Genomic DNA, 14,365 nt, shown 5'->3' with positions numbered 1-14,365 from the left:
AATTATCACATTAGCTTTTTTCCACTCCTTAGGAAAATAACACAAATTTAAACATGAATTTATGATTTTTAGAAAAGACGGTGTTATCACATTAATATTTTTTTTCAAAACAAGATTTAAGATTCAATCTGGACCTGGAGCTTTATTTGGTTTCAAAGAATCAATAGCATCTTTTAAAACATCAGCATTAATTTCATCTACTCCAGAAGTAACATTCTGAACAAAATTTACATCAGAATGGAACATATTATCATTAACACTATCATCTTTTTGGAACCACTTAGCCAAAAGTTCATCACCTGCTTCATTCAGTGATGAAGTTCTGCTACCATCATCTTTTAACAGATGCGCAGGCTGAATACATCCGCCATCTGACCGACATATCTTGTGAATAGTCTGCCATGGATCAAAGCTAGCTCTTTCTCCACAAAACTTTTTCCAATCCTCTCTCTTAGCTCTTACAATTTCATATTTATAATCTTTAAGGGAATTTTTCATATTTACTTCACTTTCTAAATCATCTAAAATTTTATAAATTCTCAAATTCCTTCTATAAATGTGCCTTAATCTTGTCAATTCCGCATTCCAACACCTAGCATACTTTTTTGATCTTTTACTACCAAAAACTGGGGTCGAATCAGCATGTGGCGTCAGAAATCAGCTTTCTAAAACTTTCAACAGCTACATCTATCTCTTGTACAGACGACACAGGAAGCGAATACACATCATCTATTCTACTAAGTAAAACTGAACTAAATATTCCCCAATCTGTTTTACTATAATCATACTTTTGAGGGAAAGTTTCTACACCTTGCACAGCATCTAACACTATTACAAAAGAAATATAAAAATGATCAGACAATGACGGCGAATCCGATAGAACCGTCCATTCCTTAACAAACTGAACTAGATTAGAACCTACAGCTGTTACATCAGGGCTAGAAGAGCCGACGTAATACGTCGGCACATCTGGGTCATTTATAACAACTAAATTCTTATTAGCAAAATAATCTTCTAATTCTTTTCCTCTTCGATCGCTATTGCAACTTGTCATCCAAATCGGGCTTTTAGCATTAAAGTCACCACCAACAACATGATTACTATGATTGCTTAACCCATCAGTCACAGCTAATACATCAGATACTGACTGAATTGATGGGGGACAACATATTGACGAAACAACAACTTTATGACTTGGCAAATAAATAGACACAGTTACACATTCATTAGACGAATCATCATAGTTAATATCTGCACGATAATATTTTTTAATTAAAACAGCTGCACTAAAAAACCTCCTATCGTAATCAATTTTTGAGAAACAACCGTATTCTCTCGGAATACACGAAAGCTTTCCGAACCTATTAACATAGGGTTCCTGCAGCAGAACAACATCTGGCTTTCTTTCTGCAAGGGTTTGTTGTAACTGCACCATTGCATGGAAAGAATGCTGCAAGTTAATCTGGATGAAAGACAATGATTTATTCACATCATTTACACTGCCTGATTGCAACATTATTGACCCTCGTGATACAGAATCCTGTCTTTCAGTTTTGCTATAATCTTTTGTGCAGTTGGGCACTTTTTAATTTCGTACGACACATGCGGGCTTCCAATGGTCTTGCTATGGTGACAAGCACGGCACGATGGGCGATCAGAAATTGTTTTTGGGCAATCATCAAACGAATGGTTACCCATGCAAAAAGATCAGCACTGCGTGCCTCTGCACTCAGTTGCTCGGTGGGCATAAAGGCAGCAATTTGAACACTTTATTAGGAACACATAGTCTTCACAGCGCTTCAACAAGAAGCCAAGTTTCACGTGACCATTTAACAGGATGGACTTGCGGAGTTTTGGGCTAACTTCAAGTACGACAGTAGCACGGCTTCTATCTTTCCACAACATTGTGACAACTTTCAGTAGCTCACCGTGATCAACCATGTCTTTTACATTATCGTTGCTTCGCAAGAACTCTGTGCGGAAGGAATCGGCATCTTCACACTCCGTGACGTCGTATACGATTATTCTCGGCATCTTTTTCTTCACTTGCACAGCTTTATATTTTGTAACCTCTACTTTCTTGTTAAATGCAGAAATTGCCTCTTCTGCATCGGACTCGGATCCCAGTTCAAATATAATTTTTTCATTCTTCGCAGGTACTGTCTTTTTCACAGCAAAATTTTTACTGTCTTTGTCGATAGCCTGGTAAAAACTTTTGGTCAGCTTTTGTAAATCATTTCGGCCCAGACGTTTATCACTATTTTTGTCATATTCTACGGGTTCAAGAATGACCGAATAAGCGTTTTGGCCACGTACGGCAGATGCAAACGAACGGGATGAGGTCACAGTCGGCTGTGCAACCCCAAGCATAGAAATGGGTGTTATATTTAGGTCTCCAATACGTTCTTGCAGTTTCACAATTGTTTGCAGGTGGCGATTGACTTTATTTTGGAATATGTTTACGGCTACTGATAAGAAGATTATTAGATCCGCATATTTTCGTTTCGCGAAATTTCTCTTTTGCATACCCCTACTGGCTAGAAACAAAAGACTAGTGTCAGCCTAAGGGTAACTGAGCCACCGATAGCGGCTGAGCAGCGTCGCGGTCGCTATTTTTCTAGGCTTGATAGGCCAAACAGCATACCATCCTGCTATGTGTTAGTACAAACATTTGAATCTATTCTTGGTAGTATAGTCTTCTTTGTGAGTGTGTCCTTCAAATTCCCCTTATTTAGCCTTAATATTCCTGTCAATTACAAAAATAACAGCGGAGGTCAAAAACAATTTAAAAACACCTACAAAATCAAATTATGCACACATGGTTTATTAACAATTATTTTCCACAATATAATGATTTACGAAATACGGACCGAATGACTTCAGGTACCGTTCAGATGAGTGCAGAGGCGCTTATTCCAGCTTTGCATCGTTTTTTGTTCTCTCTCTGAGCCGTGAGTGGAACGTTGAGTTTGGCGTGTCTCAAAACCCGGAAGAAGATCAAGGTGTGTTTCCGAGTCAAGGATTTTTCGACCGAAATCCACAACAAATTTATGCCTTCTTTCTTTAAGGGACTCCAACTTTAGAACTTTGAGGCTCGTCTCGTAGTCAACTTAACCACTTCCCAATATTATTTTGCAGGCTCTTTTCTGCAATCTTTCTATTTTGTCGCTTTGGTCGATGGTCAGTGCGCTGTGCCACACTGGACAAGCATATTCTGTGAGCGGTCTAATATAAAATTTGTAGGATACAACCATGATCTGAGTTGTCATGAAAAAACGGCGAAGGTAGGCGAAAGATGTTAAGAGGTAGGCGGTTTTAGAGACAATTAACGATAAGTGGGTATTCCATTTGAGGTCGGAGTCCAAGTGGACACCTAGAATCTTCACCGATTTTACAGCTTTCAGTCCATTGCATGGCAGGTCTGGAACTGCCCGTTTAAGGAAGTTAACCCTGAACAAGACAGTTTTCTCCTGGCTGATTGTGAGCTTTACTTGGTTTGCTTCTTCTTCGATCTTTTGCATTATTGTACGGACTGAATATGGCTGTATGTTCAGTGAGAGTAGTCTGGGAAGGAGAGTGGAGAGTTTATCTACGCATTTGTAACGTTCAGTGATTTCGTGCGGAAGCTTGTTGATTACTAAGAGGAAAGCTAAAGGGCCTAGCTTCGACCCTTGTGCTGCACCACATGTCAGCTCCATGAGAACAGAGACTTCGCCATTTGGAAGTTGGACTTTCTCTTTTCGATTCGTCAAAAAACTGCCAACCATTCGCAAGACGATTTGTCTTGAATTAAGAGATGTTGCCTTGCTGATAACAACTGTGTGGTCGAGCAAGACAAACGCCCTCACGAAGTCCACAATGATGCAGTGAATATAAGCGCCGTCTTTCTCCAGATGCTCCAGGATGTCCCTAATGAGACAGACCAGGTAGTGCACAGTATTCTGGCCTGAACGGAAGCCGTATTGCCGAGGAACAAGCTGATCACCAATATCATATAAGAGCCATTTGAAGACAATTCCTTCCAGGACTTTAGGGAAGATCGATGTCTTTGTGATGGACCTTAAATCATTTGCAGATTCTACGGCTGATTTTTTTAGGGTGTGGGTGACCACAGCTGTTTTGAATCTTGCTGGGAAGGTATCCTCACTCAAGCATCGGTTTACTACAGCAGTAAACGGTATCGCGAGCTCATTACTGCATTCTTTAATTAGTTTGATCGGTAGCTCTCCTGGAAATGAGGCTTTTGACGCGTCCAGTTTTGAGAAAGCGGTCTGGATAGTTTCTGCTTCAATGACTGGGATTTCAGTAATGCTCAGGAGGTGAGGAAGTGATGTAAGGCCAGGGTATTTTGTACAGATTGTAGCAAAGTGATCGTTAATTTCGTTAGCGGTACGTTTTTCTTCTTTTTCGTTTGTTAGTTCAACGTTTTTGTGCTTTCAGCCGAGAATGTTCCCAACCGTGCGATGAAACTTTTTAGGGGTTGAAGATAGAAGCTTCTGTACAGTTAAGCGACCGTGTTGCTTTCGAACATACTTCGTCTTTCTCACCACGATATTATGCAACTTATTGGACTCTGCTCTGTTAGAGCTGTATAAGCTATCCTGCCTTAGGATAAGCTCTTTTATATCTGGTGTGATCCAGGGCTTTGTTTCATTTTTTACTACCCGTTTCTTCTCAGGAAAATGCTCTTCAAACATTTTCTGAAGTTTGTCACAGAAGGCGTTTCTCATGTCTTCAGTGGACGGTAGTATGTAAATGAAGGTCCAATTCTGCAGTGCTAATGTTTCCTTAAAGCCAGGGATCTGTTCATCCTTGATCGGTCGGTAGGTTGCTGTTTTTTTTGAATTGCCTTTCGACGTGGCAACTGTGAAAGTCTCCAGATCACAGTTAGGTGGTCACTTAGGCCGATGCTTGTTGTTATTTCCGGCTCTTTGTAGTATTCTTCAAGGTTTGTGAAGACCATGTCAAGTAAGTTACTACGGCGGGTTGGAGACTTTAAGACTTGTTTCAGTCATAGAAAGGACTCCAACCAGGAAGGTTTGATATCATTGAAGTCTCCACATACCACAATACCAGCAGAGGCGAATTTTGTCCGAAAGTGGTCAACGGAGTGTTGTAGGTAATTTACTACAGTCTTTTGGAATGGTGCTTTGGGTGGGTTGTATACGACTTCGAAGATTAGGGATGAAACCTCCTTTGGTAGGAAGCGCGGTATTACCTAGACCCATAGCACTTCCAGTTTTAGGGACTTGGGTATTGGTAGATCGAGTGCTCGGCTAGGCATATTCTTCTTTTATTTTCTTTTTTTCTCTTTTCATTTACTCCATATTAAACCCTTGTGTTTTTTTTTGGGGGGGGGGGGCAATATAGATATTGATTGATTCATTGGTTTCCCGATTACCAACTCAAACAGTACCAAGGTAAACATTTATAAAGTGTTGACTGCCTCTACAGAATTGTAGAATCGGCAGATTGAGTCATCATAGGTATTGTCCCTACATCAAGAGTTAGATTAAGGCTTCAACCTCTTCAATTGAATATTTTTTCTCTAGTATAGATGGCTCTAATGGCTTTTATATTGGGACCGCTTATTTGAATTTTTACGCTTGAACGCCTAGAAGGTTTAACTTAGTTACCACTGGACTTCAACCAATCAAACGGTTTAAAGGTTTAAGCATATTTCACATGTTTCAAGCTAATACCCAAATACCCGATCTGGAGTTTATTGACAATGGTTTTTGGTATAAATACATTTCAGAACCACCCTGACTATACATGACATTTGATAAATAAGGATCCCCCCAAAGCCGTCCTCAGTGCTCGGGTTTTCAACACAGAAAAAGGCTGAAAAGTGAGTGTTCACAGTGAGTGAAGTAATACACAGAAAAGCGTGAAAAGTGAATGTTTTCTCGGTTTTGTTATCGTTCACTAAAAAAAATTACCGTTTCTTGCGTTGAGGACCGAAAATGCCTTGGTAGAAATTTTGCAGAATTGTCTGCTCTGTTTTTTGGTTTTCGGTTTATTCAACTGGCTGACAACCACTCTCCTATTTAAATTTTTTCTTAATTCTTAATTGTAAAAAAATTAAAGTTTCTTTTTTTTATGTGTTTTATCAGAAGGTTTTGTGTATAAAAAATTTTCTTGTTACATTCAATCCATTCGATTTTATTATCAAATGAAGTAAAAAATTAGCTAAAATGCAAGTGGTCCTCAAATTACATAAGAATTAATATTACCTTTGCAGTATTTGGGGGAAAATCCCTACAATACACACAAATTAGGACAATAAAAGAAAAAGAATAACAAAGGTAAAAATACCACAAACTGATTTTAAAAATAGTTCTATAGATTTAGCTCTTCAACTTACTTTTGAAGTATAATTTTATAACATGGAGCAGAGACAAACATATCAGGCCTAAAAAAAAATCTGACATTATACATCATACTTTGTAAAATCAATTATCGTTATGAACTTTTCTCGTTCTACTACTGAAAATAAGGAACCTAGGTGATGACCTCCTCCTCTTTCCAGCTCAATATCTGAATGTGCCTAACTGGGAATATGATACTGAAAACAATTAGAGTGGAAACTAGGGCCTACTTTCTCTCATGAAAAATGTGCCAAAAATACTCTGATGTAGAATCCTATTTCCAACGAAATCTTATTGGTCAGCTGTAACATCATTTGGAAAGCGAAAAAAGGACATTATTAAAAAAGCATTGCCTAATATCTATCAATGCTGTCGCTCGTAAGGAGACACTCGCTCAATGATTTGACAAAATAAAAATTAATACAGGAAGATATCCTGGACGTCTAGGGGGCACCAAGATTAACTTTCATCAGAAAAACAAATATATATATATATATATATATATATATATATATATATATATATATATATATATATATATATATATATATATATATATATATATATATATATATATATATATTGTTTGGTAAATGACGACTTATACTTATTGACGGCACGACTGTCTGTCCATGGATTATTCTTTATGGTTGATTGTGTATGGCTATGCTGTTTGACCTATGTGATTGTATGGATGAGTAGGGTTAAGGCCTCATTCAAGTGCTGATATATATTAATCACTAATGTAGGAAAACGGTCTTCTTTTTGTCCTTCTGTCTTCCTTTTTTTTCTTTTTCTTAATGTGTTTGTGTTGTTGCATTGGTGATTTCTCTTTTTATTATATATATATATATATATATATATATATATATATATATATATATATATATATATATATATATATATATATATATATATATATATATATATATATATTTGTATATCAATAGATATAAAAATAAGTATTATATATCTATATTATAAAAATAAGTTGTTCGTTTGTGTGTCTGTCTGTCGACTGACGTCATTAGGATTGAGCTGTATGTCGTCATGAAGTTAGTTGTCGTCATGTTTGTTATGACAACGTCATGTTTGTCAACTGATGAAATTACAGAACGGGACACCGGGACACAAATGACGACCAGGACACCGGGACACAGGGAATATATATATATATATATATATATATATATATATATATATATATATATATATATATATATATATATATATATATATAAATATATATATATATATATATATATATATATATATATATATATATATATATATATATATATATATATATATATATATAAAATATATATATATATATATATATATATATATATATATATATATATATATATATATATATATATATATATATATACGTAGGTCACGGTGACCTACGTCACCGTGACGATATATATATATATATATATATATATATATATATATATATATATATATATATATATATATATATATATATATATATATATATATATATATATATATATATATATATATATATATATATATATATATATATATATATACATATATATATATATATAAATATATATATATATATATATATATATATATATATATATATATATATATATATATATATATATATATATATATATATATATATATATAAATATATATATATATATATATATATATATATATATATATATCGTCACGGTGACGTAGGTCACCGTGACGGTGACCTCGAAAGAAAGAAAATTCAAGGAAAATCCCCCTCCTCCAGAAAATTCGCCGCAAAAAAATCCCCCTGCGTAATAATGATCCCTTTCCCCTTAAAAGGGCACTCGTGAAATTGATTCAATTACCCAACTATGTTCCTCCTAATTCAGCTAAAATATTAGTTAACAGTACTTGGTCCGTTTGTTGCGCTTTCGCGAGTTAACAACACTTCGTTAGCAGACGGAAACGCAATTAATAGCTAACAATGATTGTTAAGCTGTGTGGGGTCACACTACCATCGAATTTTTTTATTTATTTTTTTTCAATGGTTCTAATTACAATGGCTATTTTCAAATTATGATATAATGCCAATTTCTAGCCCATTTAGGGGGGTTCACTGCTTTTGCGAATTTAGAGCTTCTGGACATGCTAGGACGATGAAAATTGGTAGGCGTGTCAGGGACCTGCACAAATTGACTATTTTTAACTTACGATTGGGTGATCGGATCTTAATGAATGTTGATGTTTAGAAGGACCTCGTGTCTCAGAGCTGTTATTTTAAATCCCGACCGGAATTAAGCCTTTGATTTTCCTTTTAAATTAATCTATTGATTTTTTAAATTTTGCTAGCTCATGCCATATGAGCTCTTGGCTCTTCCGGCCTCGTCACAAGTGCCATATGAGTTCTTAGCTCTTGTTATGGCCCTTGGTATTAACCAAGTGACATATAGCGATCGCAAATTCTGTCGGTCTGTCAGTCCCAGTCTTGCTACTTTGGGCACTTCCAGGTAAGCTAGGACGATGAAGTTTGGCAGGCGTATCAGGGACCAGACCAGATTAAATTAGAAATAGTCGTTTTCCCGATTTGACCATCTGGGGGGGGGGCGTTAATTCGAAAAAAATAGAAAAATTGAAGTATTTTTAACTTACGAACGGTTGATCAGATTTCAATAAAATTTGATGTTTGGAAGTTTATCGTGTCCCACAGCTGTTATTTTAAATCCTGACCGGATCTGATGACATTGGGGTGGGGGGGGGGAGTGGGAAACCTAAAATCTTGGAAAACACTTAGAGTGGAGGGATCGGGATGAAACTTGGTGAGAAAAAAAAGCACAAGTCCTAGATACATGATTGACAACCGGAACGGATCCACTCTTTTTGGGGTAGTTGGGGGAGGGGTTAATTCTGAAAAATTAGAAAAAATGAGGTATTTATAACTTACGAACGGGTGATCGGATCTCAATGAAATTTGATATTTAGAAGAATATCGTGTCTCAGAGCTCTTATTTTAAATCTAGAACAGATCTGGTGACATTAAGGGGGGGGGGTTGCAAGGGGGAAACCTAAAACTTGGAAAAACTTAGAGTGGAGGGATCGGGATGCAACTTGGTGGGAAAAATAAGCACAAGTCGTAGATACATGATTGACATAACTGGAACAGATCCACTCTCTTTGGGGTAGTCGGGGAGGGGGTTAATTCTGAAAAATTAGAAAAAATGAGGTATTTTTAATTTACGAACCGGTAATCGGATCTCAATAAAATTTGATATTTAGAAGGATACCGTGTCTCAGAAATCTTATTTTAAATCCCGACCGGATCTGGTGACCTCGGAGGGGGGGAGTTGGGAGGGGGAAAGCTAAAACTTGGAAAACACAGAGTGGAGGGATCGGGATGAAACCTGGTGGGAAAAATAAGCTCAAGTCCTAGATATATAATTGACATAACCGGAACGGATCCGCTCTCTTTGGGGAAGTTGGGGGGGGGTTGATTCTCAAAAATTAGAAAAAATGAGGTATTTTTAACTTACGAACGGGTGATCGGATCTCAATGAAATTTGATATTTAGAAGGATATCGTGTCTCAGAGCTCTTATTTTAAATACCGACCGGATCTGGTGACATGGGGAGGGGTTGGGAGGGGAAACCTAAAACTTGGAAAACACTTAGAGTGGAGGGATCGGGATGAAACTTGGTGGGAAAAATAAGCACAAGTCCTAGATACATGATTGACATAACCCGAACGGATCCGCTCTCTTTGGGCTAGTTGGGGGGGGGGGGGGTAATTCTGAAAAATTCGAAAAATGAGGTGTTTTTAACTTACGAATGGGTGATCGGATCTCACTGAAATTTGATATTTAGAAGGATATCGTGTCTCAGAGCTCTTATTTTAAAGCCCGAACAGATCTGGTAACATTGGGGGAGAGTTGGGAGGGGGAAACCTAAAACTTGGAAAACACTTAGAGTGGAGGGATTGGGATGAAACTTGGTGGGAAAAATAAACACAAGTCCTAGATACATGATTGACATAACCGGAACGGATCCGTTCTCTTTGGGGTAGTTGGGAGGGGGGGGGTTAATTCAGAAAAATTAGAAAAAATGAGGTATTTTAACTTAAGAACGGGTGATCAGATCTCAATGAAATTTGATATTTAGAAGGATATCGTATCTCAAAGCTCTTTTTTAACTCCCGACCGGATCTGGTGACATTGGGGGGGCGGGGGGTTTGGGGGAACCTAAAATCATGGAAAACGCTTAGATTGGAGGGATCGGGATGAAACTTGGTGGAAAAAATAAGCAGAAGTCTTAGATACTTGATTTACATAATTGGAACGGATCCGCTCTATTGGGGGGGGGTTAATTCTGAAAAATTAGAAAAAATGGCGTATTTTTAACTTACGAAGGAGTGATCAGATTTTCATGAAACTTCATATTTAGAAGGACCTCGTGACTCAGATCTCTTATTTTAAATCTCATCCAGATCCAGCGTAATTGGAGGGGGGGGAGTTGAGCGGAACCGGAAATATTAGAAAATACTTAAAGCGGTGAGATCAGGATGAAACTGGATGGGAAGAATAAAAACCTGTCTAAGACACGTGACTGACATAATCGGACCGGATCTGCTCTCTTTGGTGAAGTTGGGGGGGGGGATGGGGTAATTTTGAAAATTGAAGTATTTGTAACTTACGTAAAAGTGACCGGATCTTAATGAAATTTGATATTTAGAAGGGTCTTGTGCTTTAAAGCTCTAATTTTAAATTCAGACCCGATCCTGTGACATTGGGGGAAGTTGGAGGGGAAAACCGGAATTCTTGCAAAACGTGAAAATTGGGGTATTTTTATTTTACGAATAGGTGATCGGATCTTAATGAAATTTGATATTTAGAAGGAATTCATGTCTCAGAGCTCTTATTTCAAATCCCAACGAGATCTTTTGACATTGGGGGGAGTTGGAGGGGGAAATATTGGAAAAAACTTGGAATGGAGGAATCGGGATGAAGCTTGGTGGATAGAATAAGCAAATGTCCTTGATACGTAATAGGCGGAGCCGTACTGGATTTGCTCTCTTTGGGAGTTGGGGGGAGGGGTTCCGTGATTTGGCGAATTTGGTGCTTCTGGGCGTGCTAGGACGATGAAAATTGGTAGGCGTCTCAGAGAGCTGCACAAATTGACTTGATAAAGTCGTTTTCCTAGATTCGACCATCTGGGGGGCTAAAGAGAGAGGAAAAATTAGAAAAAATTGGGTATTTATAACATATGAGTGGGTGATCGAATCTTAATGAATTTTGATATTTAGAAGGACATCGTGACCCAGAGCTTTATTTTAAATCCTGACCGGCATTAAGCCTCTTATTTTTCTTTTAAATCAATCTATTGATTCATAGAATTTTGCTAGAGCTCATACCATATGATCTATTGGCTCTTAGCTCTTCTTGCCTCGTCACAAGTGCCATATAAGCTCTTACCTCTTGTTTTTCTTTTAATTTATAAAAGAAAAATCAAATTTGATTTTACTACAGTAAAACTTAATTTTACAAAATGGGAGGCCATTAATATGGACCATGAGAGTACTTCTTTAGCTAGGTAGTGTTTTTCCCCTTCTCTTTTTTTTCCTTCAATCTATAAAAAAGAAAGAAAAAAAAAATCAAACTTAATTTATCCACAGTAAAACTTAATTTTACCACAATGGGGTACACTAATATGGATCAAGGGAGTCCTTAGTTACCCTAGTAGTTGTTTTTTCTTCTGTTTTTTTTCTTTTTATTTATAAAAAATCAAATTTTATTTTACTACAGTAAAACTTAATTTTACCACAATGGGAGGCCATTAATATGGATCAAGCGAGTCCTTCGTTACCTAAGTGGTTGTTTTATCTTCTGTTTTTCTTCCTTTTGTTTAAAAAAAAAAATCTAATTTAATTGTACTAAAATAAAACTTAGTTTTACCATATTGGGAGGTCATTAATATGGATTCTTTGTTCCCTTAATAGTTGTTTTCTCTTCTTTTTTTTTTGTTTTTTTAATTTAAAAAATCAAATTTAAAAAAGAAATTGACAATGTCTACTATGATTTAGATGAAAAAATATTTTGCAGGATTGTGACATAGAGTAAAACTTAATTTTACCACAATCAGAGGCCATTAATATAGATCAAGGAATTCCTTCGTTTACCTAAGCAGTTGTTTAACCTGTGTTTTCCTTTTATTTATAAAAAATCAAATTGAATTTTACTACAGTAAAACCTAATTTTACCATTAAGCAGGATCAATATGGATCAAGGGAGTCCTTCATTAACTAAGCAGTTGTTTTATCTTTTTTTTTCATTTTATTTGTAAAAAAATCAAATTTAATTTTACTACAGTAAAACTTAAATTTACCACATTGGGAGGCCATTAATATGGATCAAGGGAGTCCTTCGTTACCCAAGTAGTTGTTATATCTTCTGTGTTTTTTTCCTTCCATTTATAGAAAAAAATCAAATATAGTTTTACTACGGTAAAACTTAATTTTACCACAATAGGAGGCCATTAATATAGATCAAGGGAGTCCTCCGTTACCTAACTAGTTGTTTTATCTTCCGTTTTTTTTCCTTTAATTAAAAAAATAAATTTAATTTTAGTTTCATTTAAAAATCTAATCAAATTTAAAATTAAATTTAATTTATGCTTTTATTTATAAAAAAATCAAATTTAATTACTACAGTAAAACTTAATTTTACCACATTGGCAGGCCATCAATATGGATCAAGGGAGTCCTTCGTTATACAAGTAGTTGTTTTATCTTCTGCTTTTTTCCTTCTATTAATAAAAAAAAAATTAAATTTAATTTTATTACAGTAAAACTTTATTTTACCACAATGGGAGGCCACTAATATGGATCAAGGGAGTCCTTCGTTGCCTAAGTAGTTGTTTTATATTCTCTTTTTCTCCCCTTATTTAAAAAAGAAAATCAAAGTTAATTGTACTACAGTAAAACTAATTTTACCAATATGAGAGGCCATTAATATGCATCAAGGGAGTCCTTCGTTACCTAAGTAGTTGTTTTCTCTTCTGTTTTTTTTTTCATTTATATCCATTAATATGGATCAAGGGGGTCCTTCGCTACCTATGTAGTTGTTTTATCTTCTTTTTCGTTTTTTTATTTTTCAGATTGTGTGGCGTTGTGTTGCTGTGTTTTTTTGTTTTTTTTTGTTTTTTTTTCAAGTTTTTGAGTTTTATCCCTTGTGGTGTTGTCGCTCAGAAGCTTTATTTAATTTTTACACTTTTGTCTATTCATTTTCGCATTAATAATTGAATTGAAATAACCCGATCGATAAAGGGACCCCAAAGACATTTTACAAAAAAAAATCCATTTTACAATAATTCTTCGAATTTATACTTTTTTGTAGTAAATAGCTTAGCACAGAAATGTTCTAAATGAAACTTACAGCTAGAATTTTCTCCCAGTTGAAAACGTAGTCTTTCTGACGTCTTTGCTTCAAATCATTCACTAAAACTGCAGATATTCCCAGGACGTCATTGACGTAATCTTCGTTTAAGGTTGTCCTTGTTGCTAAAAGAAAAAGCGTAAAATATTTTACTTGCCGGTTTAACATGTCAAAATTTCTAGTTTAGATCGTACAGCAGATAATCATGGAAAATTTAGGGAAGGCCCAGCAAATTGCGATTGCCAAGATCCAGCGCCCTCACAAGTGAGAAAACTGATGGAAAGACACTCAGGTCAGGGTGCCAATCAGGGAAGGGGGCGCAATTCCCCTTATATTGCTTGTTGTTAAAAATAAAAAAAGCATTTTATTTTTTCAATAAAATGTGAGAATTTAAATATCGTATAGCAGAGTATCACAAAAATTCATGGCACGAATTATTTAATCGTTAATTCTGAAATCTAGAATCTTTGTTAAATAGCAAACACGATCTGAAGGTACTCAATCACCGGTTAAAAAATGTGTATGATTTCAGCGGTAAGAATCCAATTTTCAACTATCCGTCGGGCCATAAACA

General features: G+C 35.8%; 1 protein-coding gene across 2 annotated transcripts in view; it reads right to left on the bottom strand.

Moving 5' to 3' along the window:
- Positions 1-13,974, bottom strand: part of LOC136039269 (probable arginine--tRNA ligase, cytoplasmic) — a 32,420-nt gene extending 18,446 nt beyond the window's left edge. For both annotated transcript variants that reach the window (XM_065722846.1, XM_065722847.1), the window contains exon 1: positions 13,792-13,974. In XM_065722846.1, coding sequence (XP_065578918.1) covers positions 13,792-13,959 — 168 coding nt within the window. In that variant the 5' untranslated portion in view covers positions 13,960-13,974. The remainder of the gene's footprint in view (positions 1-13,791) is intronic.
- Positions 13,975-14,365: the final 391 nt, after the last annotated feature.

This window comes from Artemia franciscana, chromosome 19 (assembly GCF_032884065.1).
Source record: "Artemia franciscana chromosome 19, ASM3288406v1, whole genome shotgun sequence".
NCBI lineage: Eukaryota > Metazoa > Arthropoda > Branchiopoda > Anostraca > Artemiidae > Artemia > Artemia franciscana.
The sequence above is the reverse complement of the archived record's forward strand: the minus strand, read 5'-3'. Positions and strand labels throughout refer to the sequence as shown.